Raw genomic sequence first — 19956 nt, 5'->3', positions numbered from 1 at the left:
CATAATGTGAATACATCTTTAGGCTACATTTTTGGGCATCTGCCATTTTTACACAAAAGTATGATGTTAAAACAGTTGGGTGTACCCAGTTAAAAACATGGGTACACCCAAACAAACCAGTTAAGCTGTTTATTCAGATGACTCCAACTGGTCTTGAAAGCTTATAACACAGCTTCATAAAGAGATGGCATTGCACTTGTGTCCTGCAGCCTGTTCTGATAATCACCATTTTCTGAGATAATCGGGCGAGAGTATTGTTTTTTTTGCCAGGGATGTCAGCCACACACAGTGGCACAGAGAGTGAGCTGCCAACTGTCTTACAGACAGTAAAATTGATCAGTCTGGTCTGTTTTTGTCCACACGTTTTTGCTTTCAGTTCTGGACCCCTTCATGTGAGATGTTACTGCTGGGAAACGGGCATTTCTCAAAAGAAAAACTGAGCTGTGGCCATTCTTGTTGCCCTAACCATAGCATCCTGATTGTTGTGGTCCCGTCTGGGCAGCACTTAGCGGAGCTGATTGGGAAAACAAAAAAAGCACATCTGCTGCAGTCATTTGATGCACAACTGATTGCCAATTAAACACATTGTGCTCAAAAGCTAGGTGTTATCGAGAGTTATTGGGAATTTTAAAAGGAGATGCACACAAATGCAATTACAGGTCCAAACAGAGGTCCGTGGATATGTTACATCTGTGCTCAGTGTTGAAAATAGCTGTAACAAGCAGCCCTAATGTTTAGACTGAACTTTTAACTCACCGAGTATATTTCCTTATTTATTTGATTGTTTCTTGTGTAAATCCACAGTTTCTCAGAGCCCAGTATAAAATCTTCATTGTTTCAGTTTTGTCATGGCAACAAAACTAAAATATGTAGTTGAAACAATAGAATCGAGCTGCTTTACAGAAGAGTGTGAGCTGTTTATTTTTAACAGAGGCTAATAAGACACCAGGGACTTACTTTTTATGACTACTGATAAGACAGTAGGCAAACCAAAGCTATTCTTTCTATATTCTTTAACAGTCGAATGTTTAATACACTGGTATAGAAGGAAGATAAATATTTGGTATTAGGTGTCATTTATCTTGAACCCTCTGCTATCGTTTTCGTAGACTGAAACATCCATGAATTCTCATGCATAGCACTTTTTTTTTCTTTTAATCTGGAAAGCTATAATGACCTCATGTTCTGGCTAAGGTCTGTCATTGGTTTGGAAGATGCGACATCTGACGGAAGCACTGCGGTCTCATCATGCCGACTCCTTTGTTTCCTCCATCCCGGCCCTCCTCTCCTCCTCTCACAGTGGATGTGGCAGTGTAATTGAAAACAGCCCGCTCCAGCGCTGTTCACAAAGCCGCACCTAAGAATGAGAGGTGTGGAAGTTTAGGGAACCATAGGGAGAGATAAAACGGATTGAAATGTGAGGAGAAAAGAACAATTGAAAGAGGAGAAGCAGGCGGGCAGGGAGGAGAAGAGAGGAGGGGGGTTTAGGTTGGGTTTAAGTGTGTTTTTGTGACAGGCATCTGGAAACAATGTAATTTGGCTGAGTCTGGCTCTGTAGAGAGAACTAATGTTTGTTTAATGTGGGATTGTCCGGTACATGTAATTGCCTCTTTACGAGGGAGAGACTGAGTGGAGGATATGAAAAAACATCATCAAATGCTCTAAGCTGTGGGCTAAAGCTGGGCACATTCTGCTTATGTGTTAACGTCTCCCTCTTTCGCTCTGTCTCCTTGTCTGATTTCCTCCCTCCTTCTTGATGTCTGCCTCTCGGTCTCTGTCTCTGACATATACAGACTCAGAACACACCCCCCTGTCCCCGACTGTGTTTGTGCTGCTGTATCTGGTTAGTGTCAGGGAAGAAAGAGTGAAGGGTTAGGGCCTCCTGAGCCCCTCAGGGAACATCTAGAGGCTCTCAATCCAAGCAGAGCAGCACTCATGAGGCCTCATGGTTGCTCATTGTAGCTTCTTTGACATCTGATTATAGATTTTTCTTTTTTTTTTTACCTCTGTTGAGATATGTGCATTGGAACTCAGTATTTACATGTATATACAAACAAACATCCAAAGACAGAAGTCTCATCTGTGTTGTATTGCATTGTATTGCATTGTGTTTCGCTGTTTATGCTCCCAGCCAGTAGTAATGGTTATGTTACTCTGCCTCTTAGTGTGTTTACTGTTGCACATTTCTGGGAAGAGACTACAAGTACATACACACAAACACACTCTGCCAGAAGCATGTTGGACCACCCTGCCGATGTGTTTACGTGTCCTGGTTGAGTCACAATCTGTGATCTCTTTTTAATAGGCAGAGTAGACGCATGCATTAGCTTCGTAGCACCATTTCACTTGTTTAGGGGAAAAGCAGAGCCAGAGGATAAATCAGCAGATAATAAACATTATGCCTTCTGTTTATTATCAGAGCTTTCAGGAATTTGCCACTTTCCTATGAGGCTAAAGCCACAGTCATCCTTTAAAGCTTTCGTAGCCTGTTGACAAGTAGAAACTGTGCTGCTGAGGTCAGTTACTTTGCGAGATTTTGATGAATCGTTTCCAGCGCTCAGTTTTGACTCATTTCCATTGTTTTTGTCATTCGACATTTTGTCCAGCATAATCTTTCCCTTACTTGATTGTTATTTCCCACTGCCTTCAGTGAGTGTACATTTTTAAACATGCTTTACCCGTACATGTTAGTCACTTGTACAGTAATCGTGATATTTAGTCCTAACATGATGGTATGTTCTCAAATCATTGTTTCACCCCAGTGTGTGCTTTGGATAGTATTTATCAATACATGAACATTTACATTTAAAAGTTAATGCACAGTTTTTGCTAATAGTAACAGCTGCTACAGCTCACAACTATATAAGTTCATGTTAACAAAAACATTGATCAAATATTTTCACAATATAATTCTTATAAATTCATGTTGTTGGCCTAGTTTCCATTCTTCACTAGTTACCATTCTGCCAGCTTAGAATTTTTTGTACAAAATTTCTTGGACATTATCTGTGTTAAGAGGAGGCTTCTCACGGTTCACTCCCTAATGGGAGTCTTGAGTATTTTTGAACTTCCGAGTCTCTGAGAGCATAAAATGTGACAGGCATATCACCCGGCTTTACTTCCGTCCATGTGCATGTCATCTATTTCCACGAGGCTCATACAGACTTTAGTTGTGCATAATGTACAAGGACAGAGATCAGCGTCTTTTCATACATCGTTTACCTGAAAGTAGGAGCCGATTGATTGAAATGTGAATGTTACATTATCGTGTCACACTTCCTATGGGCTTATGATTTAAAGCCAGTCCTGCCATCAGCCTGATGTACATTAACCACACTTCAGAGGTTATAGTGCATACACAGAGAGCTTCTTGTCATTCTGCATGAAAATGACTAGAGGAGAGAGATTGGTACAGAGATGAGGAAGGTAAAGGGCACCTACACAATTTAGAGTATGATACCATTCAAGCCTTCTGTGTATTTGCCGGCAGCTGAGATTTGGCTAATGGTCTGTAGTCCAGGAATGCAGCACAGGAATGATTGGTCAGGATTTTAGGTTTCAGGTTTTGGTTAGAGGTACATTTACATCTTGCATTTGGCAAATACTAATTTCAGTTAATTCTCTAGTATTCAAGCTTTAACTCACGTAGTCATTCACCTAAAAAATGAATAAAGTTCATTCCAACAGACCTCCCAAGAGTTGCTTGTTTTATCAAATCCAAAAAATCTAGTAGAGTTGCAGTGCAAACCATGTGTGTGGATGGACACTTTCTGCTGCATCAGCTCAGCGGGGTTAGTGTTGACTATCATGTCAAAATGCATTTGAATGAAGCCAGTCCCTCAGCAAAGTTGGAGGGAAGCAGCTGTTGCAAAAATAAACAAAAACAAATGCAGAATGGTTCAGCAAAAAAATGTTTGAATAGCTCAACATATCCTTAGCTATCACTGGGACTAATGTAAGACAAAAAGGTTCTGGTCACGCTGCGGCTTTCAGCGCACTGCAGTTGTTTTTAACTGATTTTTAGGAACAAATACTTAATACTGAATACCACAATGAAAGATAAAATGATTTAACTTCCCTAAGCACCGACACATTTCCCATAGAGCCCATTGTACAAGGCCTTTTGTTTTTTCTTTGCACTTGTATGACTAAAACTGGACTTCTTGACTCATCATTTCACTTCTACATGAGCCGAGAGGTGTGGAAGCTTGGAGAAAGCAGCGCATCCCCATCAATCCTCGCATTCTGAAAACCAGAGATGTTTTTGGTGCAGAGTCTCCCGAAGGTGTGGTTTGTGAAACGCCAGTAAATAAGATCAAATCAAGTCATGGTTTCCAAATGAAGTAAGCTTTGGGTTTAAATGGATAAAAGTTTCAAGTCATGGTTTGTTATGTGCTGTCACAGACCTTCCACAGTTTGTGGTGAAGTAAAACGCACAAAGCATGGGATTATTTTCTTTATGCTGCCAACAATAACTTGAGTCCAAATCTCGTATGTAAAAGATGTTTACGAGCTGCAAAGACCAAAGGAGTGAACGGAGCCAACCAACTGACAGTCAACATGAATCCAGTGAGCTTTTTGACTGTATCTTACACTGTGGCTTTTTTGTTTTTAGCTAAATTCCTTCTTCTGTTTTTCATTTGTTTGTTCTTGTTTTAGGGTTCTAGTTGCCTTTACTCAACAGTGGGAAAAACTAAGAAATGCAAGTAAAGAGAGATGGATGTCATGTTAAAGAGCCACAGGTTCAGGAGTTGAACCCAGGCCAGGCTGTGATAATGGCTTTCAGCCTTTGTCTGTTTACAATAATTTCAGTATTAGTGATAAAAATGTACAAATTCCTTGTCAAAAACAACTTTTCAAAAGATATTTACTCCGTCACGAGTAGCAACATCATTGCAGTGCAGACCATCCATGTGGATGGACATTTTCTGCTACATTCCGTGAACTCATGAGGACCTCTGATGAGAGCACAAATTGGGACACTGTTTTTCCCCTTCTCACAGTAGTTACCCAATTTTCTTTCATTCAATAGTCACGCTAATAATAATCTGTGCTGCCATTCGTTTTTGCACATCCCTCCTCTAAAGAGTTTATTATCTATGTCCCTCCAGGTCCACCATACTCCTAGTTCCTTTCACCATGTCAATTTCCTTCTCTGCAGTTGCCCCTGTTTTCATGTAGATTATGTGAAATGCACTGCTTCTACCCACACAGGTATGTCGTCACAGACACTAGATTAAAGTCCAGTATTCTGCACAATACCAATAGATTTACCTTGGTTTATGGGCTCGATTAGCATTGTGTGAACTTGTTTGGAAAGGGCTTGGTTGTGATGGATGTTCAGGTATTTGTAAAACTCTCACACTCCAGATTTACTGTGGAATAAAATGATCACATATAAGTAACCTCTTAACCTATTTGCCACTCTTTAAGCAGCTCATTATGTGCTGCTCTCCATCTCAAAAGTCTGTGGCCCTGTGTTCGTCTCATTAAGTCAGAATCCAGCTGAGCTAACTTACTCACTGATCTCTGTTTTTAGTCTCTCTTAGCCTCGTTCTTTTTTTCCTCACTAGCTAAGTGAAGAAGAGGATGGACCCAGTTGGTCATTTACTTGTTAGCGCCTCTCGCTCTCTGTCTTTATATAAATATGTGCATATATATCTGTCATCGTCTGGCGCTCTACTTCTATCTGCATCCATTCTGGGGCAGCAGGAATGCCACCCCTGCAGGCAGCAGGTGCTCAGGGGTTCTAATGATCGTCTGCTTCCAAATGATAATTGGAGCAGCCCTGCTGCGCCTTGGTCTTTTCGTGATCGTGGTACAGCAAAACAGAGCACAGCTCGTTTCTGATCAATTAGTATTGCCCACCTATCTGCTAGAGTGCTGTTTCAGCCGCTGGCATCATCTTTTTTATCATTAATATACGCGCCATCATTAACGATACTGTTGTTTTGCTTCCATTCTCCACCCAAGCCCCCTCGCTCTTGTCAAGTCTCAGCAAATTAGTTGGCTTATTGAAAATGATGATATGGTATGTGCCTGCAAATATGATCAATCTTCCCACACAGTGATGCAGTCTTCACTCAAAAAAGAAGCAAAGCTGACTGCAGTGATGCTGCTGTTGTTCTGAAAGTCCAACGCTGTCTTTTACTTCATTCTGTGCGCGCGCACAACAAAGGATGTTTTATACATCTCGTGTGAGGCTATGGGGTAATGAGAGGCTGGTCTGGGCATAATACTTGACAAAATGGTGTGATTATGACATAGCTGTGGTGCCATAATGCAGGTCAGACAGTGACCCATTTAAAAAAAAAAAAAAAAAACTCCCAAAAGACAGAGCAGACTGCTGCTACTCAGCCAGTCTGACCCTCTCTGTCTGTCTGTCCATGTGGCAGTTTTTTGTTTTTTTCTCTCCCTCTTCTGTTTCTCTCATTCAACCACTCTTTTTTTTTTTTAAACTGCATTGCATTTCTAACTACATCTGTGTTCATTTTTGTCAGTTTCTTTAGTTAATGACCATTTTCTGTGAAATAGTTTCCTCTTCCGGTTGCTTTTTCAGTTAGTCTTTTGTCAGTTCTCTTTCACCCTATGTCTGGTTTTTCTGCCCTGCAACAGCCTGCAACGAGGAGAGGAGCCAACCTGGAAATCACTAAGCTATTGGTTTAATAATGCCAGCTCCTACTTTATGGGGATTTACATGTCTGTGTCTGTAAACACCCTGTCCACACACAAACATTTGCATATAGACATGCAGGGGGTGTGATAGATTGGCTAAAAAACACACAGACATTGATTGCATCTGCAGACTCTGCAATAGTCAGACAGTTAGCAGAGGTCAAATGCACCTGCAGACTTACCTAATTCAGACCAAGCTTGTTGAAGAATTAGCTTTTGAATCACACGAACAGAAAAGCTCTCAAAGGCATATACAAGCAGCTTTATGGTAATGTCTATGTAAATAGTGAAAAGTAAAACGGACCAGGATCATTGAGTCTAATGATACAGCTCATGTCTGAGGGCTGTGTTTTCCGGGGTGGAGAGAAAGTAGGATGAATAGCGGCATGAGTGGCTGTGACTAAAAGACAATGCAGGGAGGTTGGAAAATTGCACATCAATGCGGGAGAATGAGTAGAAAAGAGGATGTTAGGGGAGGACAAAGACAAGAAGGGTAGAGGGAGAGAAAAAGAAAAAGCCTTAATGATGGCATTCATTCAAGCATGTACGTCAGGTACATTTGGGGGAAAAGCAAGAGCAGAGGAACAGAGTGGGAAGTGGAAATGGAGAAGGAGGAGCAACTGAGATATTTAAATCCTGTCTGGGTTTCAAGTAGACCATGGACCTCTTAATCTCATCCACTTGACAAACATACACGCAGGACCAGGCAGACGTCTAGCTAGCCTATTTTCATGTGACCTGAATTCCCCAGTGTGGCATTTTTTTTTTCCTGCCAGACTAATCTCATTAAGCTGGGTGCTGAGCTAGAGAACAAACACACTAGGCATCCCTCACTCCTACTGTGCCTTCCTCTCCTGCCTTAGCCTCCTCCTCATCATGGTCTCCATCAACTCCCCCTACTCTCATCTTCTGTGCTCCCATTTTTGTCACTGTCTTCCATCCTCCATGCCTCCTCTTCCTCCTACTCAGTTGTCTCCCATATGTGTCCCTGCTTTCTGTCTAATTATGGCCTGCCACTGCAGAACAGAGGAGAGCAGGTCTAGCTAGGCATTGGAGTCAAGATCAGAGAGCCACCTCTGCCTCCAGACGTACAATCAGTCCTCATTATCACTGGCTCTCCTGCCTTCCCCCTGCCTCTTCATGTCTGCTTGTGAAAGCTCCACACACCTTCCTTCGCCAGCTTGTTGGAATCAGTGCAATGCACTTAGGCATCTGTGTTGCAACTCTAATTCACGGTATGTGCACAACAGAATACAGCTATTTACAATTATCTTAATCCCTTGACTACTTCCAGGGCTGATTGTGTGCGTCCTTGTGCATGATTCAAAAAAATAAATAAATAGGAATAAGAACCACACAACGAGCAAAGTTATTTATAAGATAAGGACTAGTTTCCAAAGCAGGGCACTGGGGATGGAATATAAACTGCTACCACATGCAGTTTTGTTACAGATGGTTAGCCCAGATTGGAGGTGGAATCTCAGCCTCAAACCAGCTCGCAGTAGCAGTCTTGCCAGTTTTCTGTTTTGACTATAGTGTCACAGAATCCGTGGTCAAAGCAGGTCATCATCGAAACCGTGATGGTTACCATGAAAATGAATCCCTGAACGTAAATCAGAAGTTGGAGAGAACTCTCACAGTGCAGACAGCCTGTCTTTCAGTCCTGAAGGTTTGCTAATTCCTTATTCTGATATATTAAAAGAAATTGCATTACATTCAGAGGAGTTCAATTATGCTCATTTCAAGCCTGAAGTGGAGCAGGATGTAAACCCAGAGGAAGCTGCTGATGAGTACATTCTAAGGCGAGGCTTCCTGAATAGCAAAGATGGTGAATAAAGACATACTGCCTGAAGGGGTCAGTGAAATATTGTGTATAGTTTCGCTTATATACTTGTTCCAGTTTTATCTTAACATGCCAGTCCTTGTTTGATATTTACTTCACTTCTCAGCTCTTTTTATGTAAGGTTTGTCAATTAAAGTCTGCATTTTTTTTCATTAGCTGAAGAGTGCCAGTCTGTGTGTAAGATGATGCACAACCACTGCTGGAAAGCTCTGCGTCTGCTCTGTTTCCACCCATCAGATATTATCAGAGTTGCAAGTCTTTTGCGTGCGTTTTGTGGGATCAGTTGAAGTTTTGACGTCGCACATTGGGAAGAGCTCAGGTGGGAAAGTACTTTCTGACGGCTGAATTCAGTATGGCTTCAGATTAGCTCACTGTTGAAGCTTACTGCTCAAGCTCATTGTTGGCAACATGAACAACATTTCCTGTGTATTCTTAAATACTTGCAGGCATGTACAGTGTTTTAGTCATTCAAACCGAACAGATCCAGGATCAGCACTGAAACCTGCTACATAATGTGTTGTGTTCAGTCAGCCATTAGACTGATTTCATGAAAACTGCACTGCATTAAGTTAAGCTCCTTTAAATGCTCTTGACTCTTGTGATCTCTTTTGTTATCTCAGCCTCTTCTTAGCTGTTGACCAGCCAACTCCTTTGGCTATGTTCGGCACAAGATGCAGAAGATACTGTGTACCGTTTGTAGATTAAGGCCATTATGATACACTACAACCGGTGTTACGTTGTTAAGCTTCTAAGCAGCTAATGCTGCACTTTTCTAAATTCTCTTGAAATTAATTTGATCAAATTGCGAGGCTCTTATATTTGATTCTTTTGCTCTTTGGAAAATGAAAGCAACAACTAGAGTCCATTTGTTTTTGTTTGTTTTAGATTAATTTGGAAACTGCATTTTTTTTTTGTTTCATGTTAATCTGTAATGCCACTGATAAATGATAACTTATGCAACGCTATGTCCTCAGATGTCACAATTCTGCAAATCAGTCGTCATCTTGAACTGTATTCGGTAATATCTGTGCCATCTGTTTTTATCATTTTAAAGATTATTCATTTTCCCACGGTGTCTGCAGTTTTGTTTCTACATGTGCCACCATGGAACATGCCAGGCGAGACCTTATCTTGTCACAGCGGCGTCTGTCTGGCTTGTAGACGCATTGTTATAAACACAGTAACTAAAGGACAACAAAGAATCTCTATTTCTAAACCACAAGCTCCCCTTTTAGTGTCTGATGTGATTAAACTTGCTGCATAGATTTCCATTAATGATCAAAGCAATTTGCTTGCTATTTACCTGTTTTTTCAAGAGCTTCCACTTGTGTTACGGAGGTCAAAGGTTATTGTGGCGCTAACCATCTGACAAGAGACCTTCATCTGTCCAGAGTTTGCTGCAGAGCGTCACACTGCTGTTGGTTTTTTTATTTTCTTCTTTTGCTCAGTTCCTGATAAATGACAGTTTATGAGAATATCGTTCCATTCAGTTGTTGAAAATTAATGTTATCCTATCGTGGTTGAATAGGTTTACCACAGGTTTTTGAAGATCTCCATTAGAATACACCATCATCTCTCACTATTTACCCATTTCATGATTAACTGAAATTACCACAAGCCTCGAGAGTGGCCAAATATTTAAACTGACACCACTCGCACACAAATGTAAAATCCCAAGGACCCATCATCTCAAATTAGATTTGAGACTCTGTATTCCTTTATTTTTAAATGTCCTCTGTGGATTAGATAATGGTTTACTTCCTAATGGGTGTTAGATGAGAAAATTGCTGCCACGTGGTATCTGTAAAACGTTTGACGTTAGAGCTAGCACCTGGTTAGATTACCATTTAGCCTGGAAACACAAGGAAACTGTTGACTTGATAGTGTCCAAAGGCAACAAAATGGATACAGCAGAAACTCTAAAATCTCACAGATCACGGTTGAACGGGGGATTATGTGTTGGATTATTTTTGTTTAACAAGACTACTGGAAAAAATAGGAAGTTAGAAGAAATAGAAAATATAGTCTGTCGCATAACCCCCTGTAGAACTACAGCTGTTGTATTTGTGCATTAGCCTTTGTGAGCTTTGGACATCTTTCCTTTATTTTTTTTCCATTTATTTCTATTTCATTTGTGACATTTCCAAAGTATCAAACCATTCCTCGACATACCCTCTCGTAACTGCTGCACATTGTTGCATGTAAGTTTCTGTCTTTTACAGTTTTATGATGCATTGTTTCTTCTCATTATATCCTCATTTAAAAAAAAAACTTTATTAACTTCCCTCCTATGCCCTCTAATTGGCGGCAGACCTACTTTGCTTGAAGAACTTTGTAAATGACGCCATCCTGTCAGCTGCTTAGCGCCATGCATCTTTCTCTGTGCCGTTGCCACAAACCTCCTAAACTGTCACCTGTCATTAGTGACAGTTGCCACTGCCCCACTAAGGAACGTGCTGTGAAATGTCCTGATCTGTGGCTTATAAGATCATTCCTCTGTCCCCAGTTAAGACTTACTTACACTGACATTCCACCTTCTTTCCCTTCATCCCTCTTTTCTTTCCTCTGCCCCCCCTCCCCCTCCGTCTCTAGCAGGAGACAATTATTTAAAGGCATCATAATAAGTGAAACCAGTGTAGTGGGAACCCAATTAACCTTTATATCCTCCCTCTCCCCCAGGCCCAGGACCTGAATGTGATTGAGGAGGTGATCCGTATGATGCTGGAAATCATCAACTCTTGCCTGTGCAACTCTTTACACCACAATCCCAACCTGGTGTACGCGCTGCTCTACAAGAGAGAGCTCTTTGAGCAGTTCAGGACGCACCCATCCTTCCAGGACATCATGCAGAACCTCGACACGGTCAGTCACATATCAGAAGTGAATTAAGAGAACCTTGGACCTCGAAGCACTTTACCCTGATGGCTTTGGCTGATTTGCAGAATTTCTTTTACATAGATCAAGGCTTTATAGATTTCCACTCAGTGTCCTCTCTGTGTGCTGGGAAAGGTTCAGAAAGCTGGACTGCGCTAGAACGTATGCGAACTGCATCATTAACATGGAGTCTATGGCAGGCTAGGCCCTTTGAAACTACGAGGTGTCAATGAATTAATCAGTCTCCTTGTGTCAGGAGGCTCTGTCTCATAATTATTGAGAGTGTAGGTGCATAGGGGAGGAAGGGAGGCTGTTTGAGAAAGCTGTCATTTATACCTGTATTGGTCATGTATACGAGGAAAGGAAGCCTTGGTGTGTATGTGTGCAGAGTGGGGGTTACTGCATACGTTGCCATGGGCTTTACTGCTATCCATAAGTATGAGGTAGGCATGCTAGCTTAAAATCCTCCGTTAAGTCAGCCTCCCTAAGGCTATTCACCGAAGCTTTCCCTGCACTTGCAAATCCGTACGTGTGAGCATGAGGCCCAGGATGAGAGGCTGCTTCTTTGCTCTTCTAAATTAACCCCATATGGGAGGCCTTCAGAGTTAATGAAGAGATTAGTATTGGATAGATGCAGACACACACCACACCCGTACTGCTCGGGTTCACTCCGTACTGTTTGATTTCTCTAAAAGCAACTGCAGAGCATGAGCAGACAAAATATTGCCTGTGGATGCATTTCTCACTGTTGGTTTGACAAAAAAAAAAAAAAACGGCATTAAAAAGAATCCGTAATACACAGGGTTTTCTTTTTAGTTTTTTTAATTTCCTAACATCAAACAGTTCTCCAAGGAAAGACCTCGCACAGCTGTGGTAAATATACTTTCCATGATTTCTTGTTTGAGCTTAAACCCAGGGGGCATCAAATAATTTGAGTTCCAGTGAAGTGCTTTTTAAAAGTGTAATAAAAAAAAAATGCTCAAACTCCATGTTGAATTTGTAATCCATTTCCTCAGACTAAAAGCAGCATTCATGCAGTTTTGCACCTTATTTTAACTTTCAGCTGCAGCCGTTCTCAATCTCCCTCAGTTAATTGCCAAATAAATCATAATATTTGTCACTCTGAAACACTGCAAAGTGTAGAATCATTTTTTGTGAGACCTGCAGTTGCTAGGAAACACAACAATCCATACATTTTATTCTCTGTTGATGGAGGCAACAATATGTTGAATCTAACAACAAAACAGACAGTTACAATGGTTTGATTTGTCTTACTTGTAATGATACCTTGGAACGTTTAACACTGCTGTTGTTTACAGAGTTCGTCTCTGTAAGGTCAGGGCATGGAGCATTATGTCATTTTGTTCTCAGATCTCTATAGTGTACCCAGTCCCATCACATTGGGTGTGGCTGTTGAAATATTAATGTGACCGCTCCAAACGGTGAGATTAGAAGAGACGAAGAGCTTTATGCTGTCTGCTAGTTTACAATAAATTTCTATGAGATCAAGATCCCCGTGTTTGGTTTTAAAGGCAGAATGTTGAAGGCAGATTGTGATGTTAACAGATTATATTTACAAGTATAATGTTGAACAGGAACCATTTTTTGTTATCCTTTTCACTTACAATATATACAATATGTTGTGATTAGGAATAACATTATAAATGAATATCTTTAATGAACTGTATTTTAAACAATCACAGTTTTGTACATTTGAAATAACTTCTTACCAGAAAATGCTATTTAAATGTACTCGACTACATTAAATTTAAATGAATAACACATAAAAAAAATTTTAGTTTTTACCTGTCCCAACATTGTTAACTAATGACGACATGTTGGAGATAGCCCAGCATGAGTCTCGAGTGGATAATAAATAGGACAATAGACGGGTTTCCGATTGCTGCTTTTCGTTCGCATTTAGAAGAGGTGAATAAGAAAAGAGAATGGAAACGGTAAACGTAAAATATAAATAGTTTTCACTCTTGTGAAGTGTGTTTCCTTTCCTTTTTTTTTTTTTTAAGAGGACAATATGAGCATTGGGGGGAATGGAATCAACCAGGTCTAAGCTAATCATTAAAATGACCTGACCTGAGTTGTTTCCAGTCTGAGCCGGTCATCAATAAACCTAAGTGACTGACTGGCACCTTCCCAGATATGATATGATAATCCAGAGCTCTCCGTTTTTTCCTGGTTGATGTCCACCGCAGTTGTCGTTGTACTTTTCCTCCGCAAGGTTGGTTTCCTGTCTGATTTAGCCTGTACCGTAACCCTCTGGTGACACAATGTTCAGACACAAGTCACTATTCTGTTAATGTTCATCACTGCCCAAATCAGAGCTACAGACAACAGTGACTCACAGCATGTGACCGCGACTCACACACAAATGTACCATGCACAAGACTGAACACTACATATCCACAATTTGTCATTTTGGTGTGGCATTGTCCGCTTTAGAAACTCCACTGTAGCATGACTGTAAAGGAGACTGAAGCTCAATCAAGAACACGCATCTTAGTCGTATCTGTTAATTTGGCTCAGGTGGTTTGTGGGTCTCATTGGATAGTTAAAACTGATTGGATGTTTTCGATTGATGGAAAAGAATGCTGAAATAACTCTCCCTAAACTTCGAACACGAGATCTGAATATAACGACACGATGCAATTGCATAATTGCCGTTTATGCTTTATTCAGCACAAACATACTTTTTTTTTTGTAATCTCTGCTAGATCAACTGTATTTTTATGCAAATCTGTGATTTCCTGTTGTGTAACCTTTAGGTTATTGGATTCTTCAGTCAGCGTCTGGAGCAGGCTGGAAGTGACCTGTCAGTTGAGAGAGTTCAGGAGGTCATCATGAAAGGAGCCCAGGCCCTGCCTCAAGACAGACTAAAGGTAATCTGCACACAGAGTGAGATGACCGATGGAATGGAAGACCTTGGAGACACGAAGCTGTCCAAGAAAAAAAAAAAGTGTTGTATATTGGACATCTTGGTGCATGTACAGAGCCTACAGTGTGTTGTCAGAAACTGCTTGGTAACACTGGATGGTGGGGGGGGGGGGGTTGGTGAAGAAAAGAGTGAGTTTGTTTGGACAGGTAAATGACGAATGTATGGAATAGAAATATGGAAAAGGGTCATGGGACAGGTAGAAGACAGCCGTTGGGACCTGAGACAAAGGCCACAGCCCAGTTCTCATTAGCATTAATGCTTATCGTCATTCCGTCTCTGCTGTCCTGCTACATTCGAACATGTAATGACATTTCAAGGAGATGGGATGGGGGAGCTAGGGGGCACTTTGTCATGGGCACATAAGATTGGGGGGAGGGGTCGGCGGGAAATAAATCTGCCACCACGCCTCGTTACCCAGCACTCCTGGCGGGTTCGCTAACCCCTCCCCTCCTGATGCTCCTCCATTAATCAGCGAGGAAATATGTAACCAGGGGTCTCCACTCTCCGCTCCTCACCAGCACAGAAGCTCTTAATTGCATGTTTCATCATGTGTTTTATGTTCTGTACTTGGCGGGTGGCTGCAAGGCATTTGTCTCACTAGCCCATGTGGAAGAGGGATGGTGCGTGGTCATGGGTCCATGACTCGCTTTCTCACTCTCAGTCGAGCTCTCATGTTGCAAACGTCCACAAACTCGTAGAATTGCACATGTGGATAACCCTGCCATGTCCTTCAGCATACATTCTGCACCTGTAGCACAGCCTCATGCAGCCAGCTGGAAGGCACATGTATGTGATGCATTAGTGTGTGTGTGTGTGTGTGTTATCCACTCTCTCTGTCATTTGGATTTTTGTGCAAACTTTGCTGAGTTTGGAGATACAACAGCATGCATGCATGATTGTACAGCCTGTGCAAAAGTGCTGTTGAGTCTCAGACTGACTCTCCCACCATCTGAGTGCTTTCCAGTTCCACTGGGTGACGTGAAGCGAAAAGAATATCAAGCCAATGTCTCCTCTGGGAGAAGTCCATGCCTTCTGATGGTACCATCGCTCAAACAAACAGCTGTCTGTCCTCTCGCTTCTCTTCATCTTATGAGCTCATCCTGCTATTCAGTCCCCAATCCTAAAATCCATAGGTTTGATTAATGTTGTGTGGAGTCATCAATGAGTTGGTGATCACTCAGTAAAAGGAATATTGGTGTCTTAATCAATTGTGGGTATGACAGAAAAGAGATGTGGAGATGTTATGCTCTTTCTAAAAGAAGAGAATTTTACACATCATAGTTTTTCATTTGGTAGTAAAGTTATTGTAGTAATTGTAGTAATAACCTCCAGTGAGTCCACGTTATGTGATATGTTTGATTTGTTCCTTCATCAAGACAAGAACTAACGTAGAGGAAATGAGAGAGCTGCCATTTGTCTGTTTTCTGTCTGTTTTAATCTGCTTTGATCGAGTTATGCTCTTGTTTTCACGTTCACTGGTGAACAGTGACTGCTGATGGTAAAACTTACAGGTGCCGTGTTGAAATTTGAATGAAGCTTGTTGTGATACTTGTTGGCCATTGCTGATTTTCCTCCACAGTCTTTGTTTGAAGATGGGTCATTTTCACATTTAAATATCAAAGTTGTATTTTTTTCGGCCTAATCGGGGAGGAACTGACAGTTGTCAAGTAAACGGTTTTGTTTTGACCTCAGTGACAGCAGATCCAGTGTTGTTTTAAGTGAGGTGAACACTGTAAACACAAGTCTACAAAAAGCCTGCTCACTTGAAGGACTTAAGTGTTTAGACAAAGATGTAGACATGCAAATGAAGTCCCAGCTGAAAGAAAGGGTTAAAGGAGTTGGTAAATACCCCAGGGACGACCCTCCGTGCCTCGTCACTCAACTGTCTCTCTGATTCTTTGTTTTTTTTGTGTGTGTTGTTTCAGGGTGTGTGAGTTTGAGTGGCGCTCATAGGCGCTGCCTGTGGAATGTGTTGTTTAGCCTGTCCAGCTGAAATCTGGCTTTACTAAGCAGTGATAGCCTACAGACTCTTTGGCTCCCCGTGAGGGGGCTGCGGGGGGTTGGGCAGTGGGCCTACAAGCTGTTAAGGGTTTATCGTAGATCTCAATATGCTCTCCATTGGTTCCTCACAAACGCATGTGTTAAAGCATTTTGCTGCCACAGTCTCATGAATATGTAGAGCAATCTGAGCTGTTACCTGCTCTTTGTTGTGGTAGCACTGTTGTTGGTCCTTTAGCTTTGCTCTGCTGTGGAAATGACTGAAGCCAAAGTGGTCAAAGATCTGCTTTGTGATGGAGTGAAACTAATTGCTAAGATAATGAATACTGTCCACTGTCGGTGCTGTTTGTGCTTTTCACCTTTGCTTGTTTGCTTTTTATAGTTTTTAGCACCTCATCCGCTCTATTGTGAAATTGCTTTTGCCGTCCCCTCTACTAACAGTCAACCAATCAGCATTCAATCAATGCTTACCAACATCTCTGGCGCCTATGGGTTGTTAGCTCTGTGGAGGACTGTACGTCCATCTGTCAGTGCTGAAAAAAATCTGTCTGCAAATGCTGAGAGCAATGCAGACCGATACCTCCATGAAGATATTAAACTACACTCAGTTCCTGGGCCATTGTTGACCTGAAACATGGTCATTCCTACTTTCTCATCAATACTTTCTCACCCACAGGGAGCACATTTACATGACACTTGGAAAAAAAAAAGTTGTCAGTCAGACCAAAAGCTGATTTTTAGAATAAATGTAAACACATTAGTCTGACTAAAAAGTACAAAATTGAGCTTCTGAAAACCAGATGAACACACTCCACTAATGCAGCCCACAGTGTCGGATATGCTCGAGTTGATAACTCGATTCTGCTTCAGTGCATATGTACTGAGACAAGGACCGGTCAAATTATATGGCTCAGTCGACCTGCAATCATATGAATAAAGCCATAGTGAGTGTGTCTCCATGTTCTCAGTGGAAATGCGCAGGAATGCAGGATTTTCAGAAAAGCTTGTGCTTCAGATGGTGTCGGCATGTTTAAAGCAGTCCGTCTGATGTGACAATGACAACATTTTGGGCGATCGGGGCTTTGTATAATTGTACTCCTTATCTGGACACCTTAAATATGTTTGCTGGATCCTCTTGTTACAATCATCAGAAGCCGAGAACAGCAACCAGTCTCCTGATGTTTGTTTTTTGAAGAAAGAATAAACATGTTAATATTGCTATAAAAAGAAACATTTAATACTCACTGTTATGTTGATGTGGAAGAGTAAATATTCGAAAAGACCACTTCAAAATGACTACAAGTGTGGGAAGGAAATAAGGACAGCAAACACAAACAAAACTTTCTCAAAATATGAGGATTTTCTCTGAGATTTTTGTTGTGTGAACTCTGGATGGAAGTCACCACTAACCATTTGAAACCCTTTGTATACACATAGTGCCCCATATTAAACAAAAGAATTTGGACCAGAAGTCTTATCAAAGACTAGTGTGTTGATGGTAGTATAGGCTTTCAGTGGTTGTGTGTGTACCTGCATGTGAGTGTTTGTGTGTTCCAAGTTCATATTTGCTCCCCAGCCGCATTCTTTTCTGTCTGGCCGAGCTCTGACAGCCCAGCAGCATGCAGAGGAGGAAAGGGAACACAAAGTCCTGAGTGGAGATATGAGGCCAGCCAGCCCGTCTGTGTTCAGGGGCGAGGGCCTGACCCGCCAGGACCCATAACTAACTGATATGAGCCCGGGCCAAGTGGGCCCAGTCAGCTCTGACTGAGAGCAAAACGGAGAGAGCACAGACAGACATGTACAGAGAAGAAGCTATGAGCGAGACCAAAGAAAAGGGAGGGAGATGATATTAATGATGGGATGTGGCAGACTGGAGATGCTCTGTTTTTTTTTTGTTTTTTTTTCCTCTCCCCCTCAGAAAGTATTCAAACCTGGAAGGAATGTTTTTTGCTATAAAGGATGTGGTGATATCTAAGACTTCCCATAGCACAAAATCCCCCGGGGGTTCTGTCCAATATAGGAGAAAGAGGGGAAAAAATGGTGGCCATTGTGAGTCAGAGATCATTTTTCTGTTTTCTCATTTTGTCCTCGGTGTCTAGTGAAAGTAATTGGATGTGCACGGGGGACTTCACGTTCAAGTTGGGGTTTTTTTTAGCAACCACTTGGCTTGGGAATTGTCAATTTGGGAAAAAGGGTTTTGCGTAGCCGCACAACTTTCATCCCCATTACCTACGTTTTAGTGTCTTGACTATTGTGAGACAATGCTTTACTGTCTCCACAGTAACGGGCTTATAAAAGGTACAGTTTGGGAAGTATGATACCAGCTGGATGAGAACTTGTAGTTCAACACGTAACATCAAAGTGTTTTTTGGGACAAGTCTTGTTTATTTGGGGTCTTGTTGGAGTGTTTCCCAACTGGGAATAGCGACTTCCAGGAATCTTGTCGTCAGTATGAAGTTCGCCAGGAAATGAATAGAGACTCAAGGAAGTCACTGCTCCCAGCCAAGAAATAGTTTGGCACAGATTGAAAACCACAACCTGTCGTTTCGATTTTTAAAACAAATGAGTGTTTGTTGGAGAACTTTGGACATGCGAGTTGGCTGATTTTAACCGTCTTAACACTAGGCTTAGGGTCTCCCAACTATTTGCAGCCTAAACTAAACTAAGCAAAGGGAGCGGTATCATTCTCATCTAACTCTCAGCATGAAAGTAATCTAGCATATTCCTTGGAATATACCGAAACTATACCTAGAATAGCAAATAATTTTCCTCTTTTTCAGTGTTTGAAGTGTTTTTAAGGTTGTATTTTAGCTCCTGCAAACTGTGGCCTTAATGAGGTGCAGGTCATATTCAAGTGGAAGTGATGGAGCTTATGGCCAGTTTTGCTCAGTCCTGCCACTGTGAGGATCTGTTATGTTCAACATCGTATTGCTTCAGTGTGTTAATTCGGCCTGTGGTTATATGCCTCTATCATAGCTACTTGAAAATATTTCCGCTGACAGTGTTATTCATATAGATAGTTTTTGGTGCAGTGTTAAAAATGCATTTCTATTTTACTGAGGGTAACTTTCATATCCTAATGCTTTAAGATTGAAAGGCTTTAATACCACACATGTTGGCAGTATGTTGACATTGCAGTATTTGCTGATGAATGCTTTAATTATCTTATTTCGCTAATTAGCATAACTGCTTAAGTCTCATATATCATGATAATAAGAACTGCACATTAATCTCCACAGCAGCCTTGTGCTTTTGTATGCTCCTGCTTGTTAATCAATGAGGCTGTGGAATAAAAACAGTTTCCAATTAAAGTGAAAAATTTCAAATTATTTTTCCTCCTTTAATGCTAACAAGTAAAAGCGAGCTTGGGTTGCGTAACCGTCACCATCGGCGTCATATGAACATTTGATGAGTTAGTAGATTATAAGACAAGTCACCTACACACAAATGCTTGGCAGATAATACAGCTCCTGTATTGTGTCTCACCATCACAATGGCAGTGGTGTGTGCGGTCTAGTGTCAGTAGCCTGGCATATGGCCTGTGACCCCGTAGCCCCTCTGTCTGTGTCATTATGATACCGATAGTGTGGCTGTGAATAGAGCCAGTCAGGACTCA

At 41.5% G+C, this 19956-nt stretch overlaps 1 protein-coding gene across 1 annotated transcript in view; it reads left to right on the top strand.

Annotated features, from left to right (window-relative positions):
• dym (dymeclin) overlaps positions 1-19956 on the top strand; it is a 48706-nt gene that overhangs the window by 25201 nt on the left and 3549 nt on the right. Inside the window, exons 15-16 of the mRNA XM_072371727.1 lie at positions 11198-11380; positions 14173-14286. Coding sequence (XP_072227828.1) covers positions 11198-11380; positions 14173-14286 — 297 coding nt within the window. The remainder of the gene's footprint in view (positions 1-11197; positions 11381-14172; positions 14287-19956) is intronic.

The sequence above is a fragment of the Leuresthes tenuis genome, unplaced genomic scaffold (genome assembly GCF_036924035.1).
Source record: "Leuresthes tenuis unplaced genomic scaffold, fLeuTen1.0.hap1 SCAF_19, whole genome shotgun sequence".
Taxonomy (NCBI): Eukaryota; Metazoa; Chordata; class Actinopteri; order Atheriniformes; family Atherinopsidae; genus Leuresthes; species Leuresthes tenuis.
Note: the sequence above shows the minus strand (reverse complement) of the source record. Positions and strands in the feature narration are given on the sequence as shown.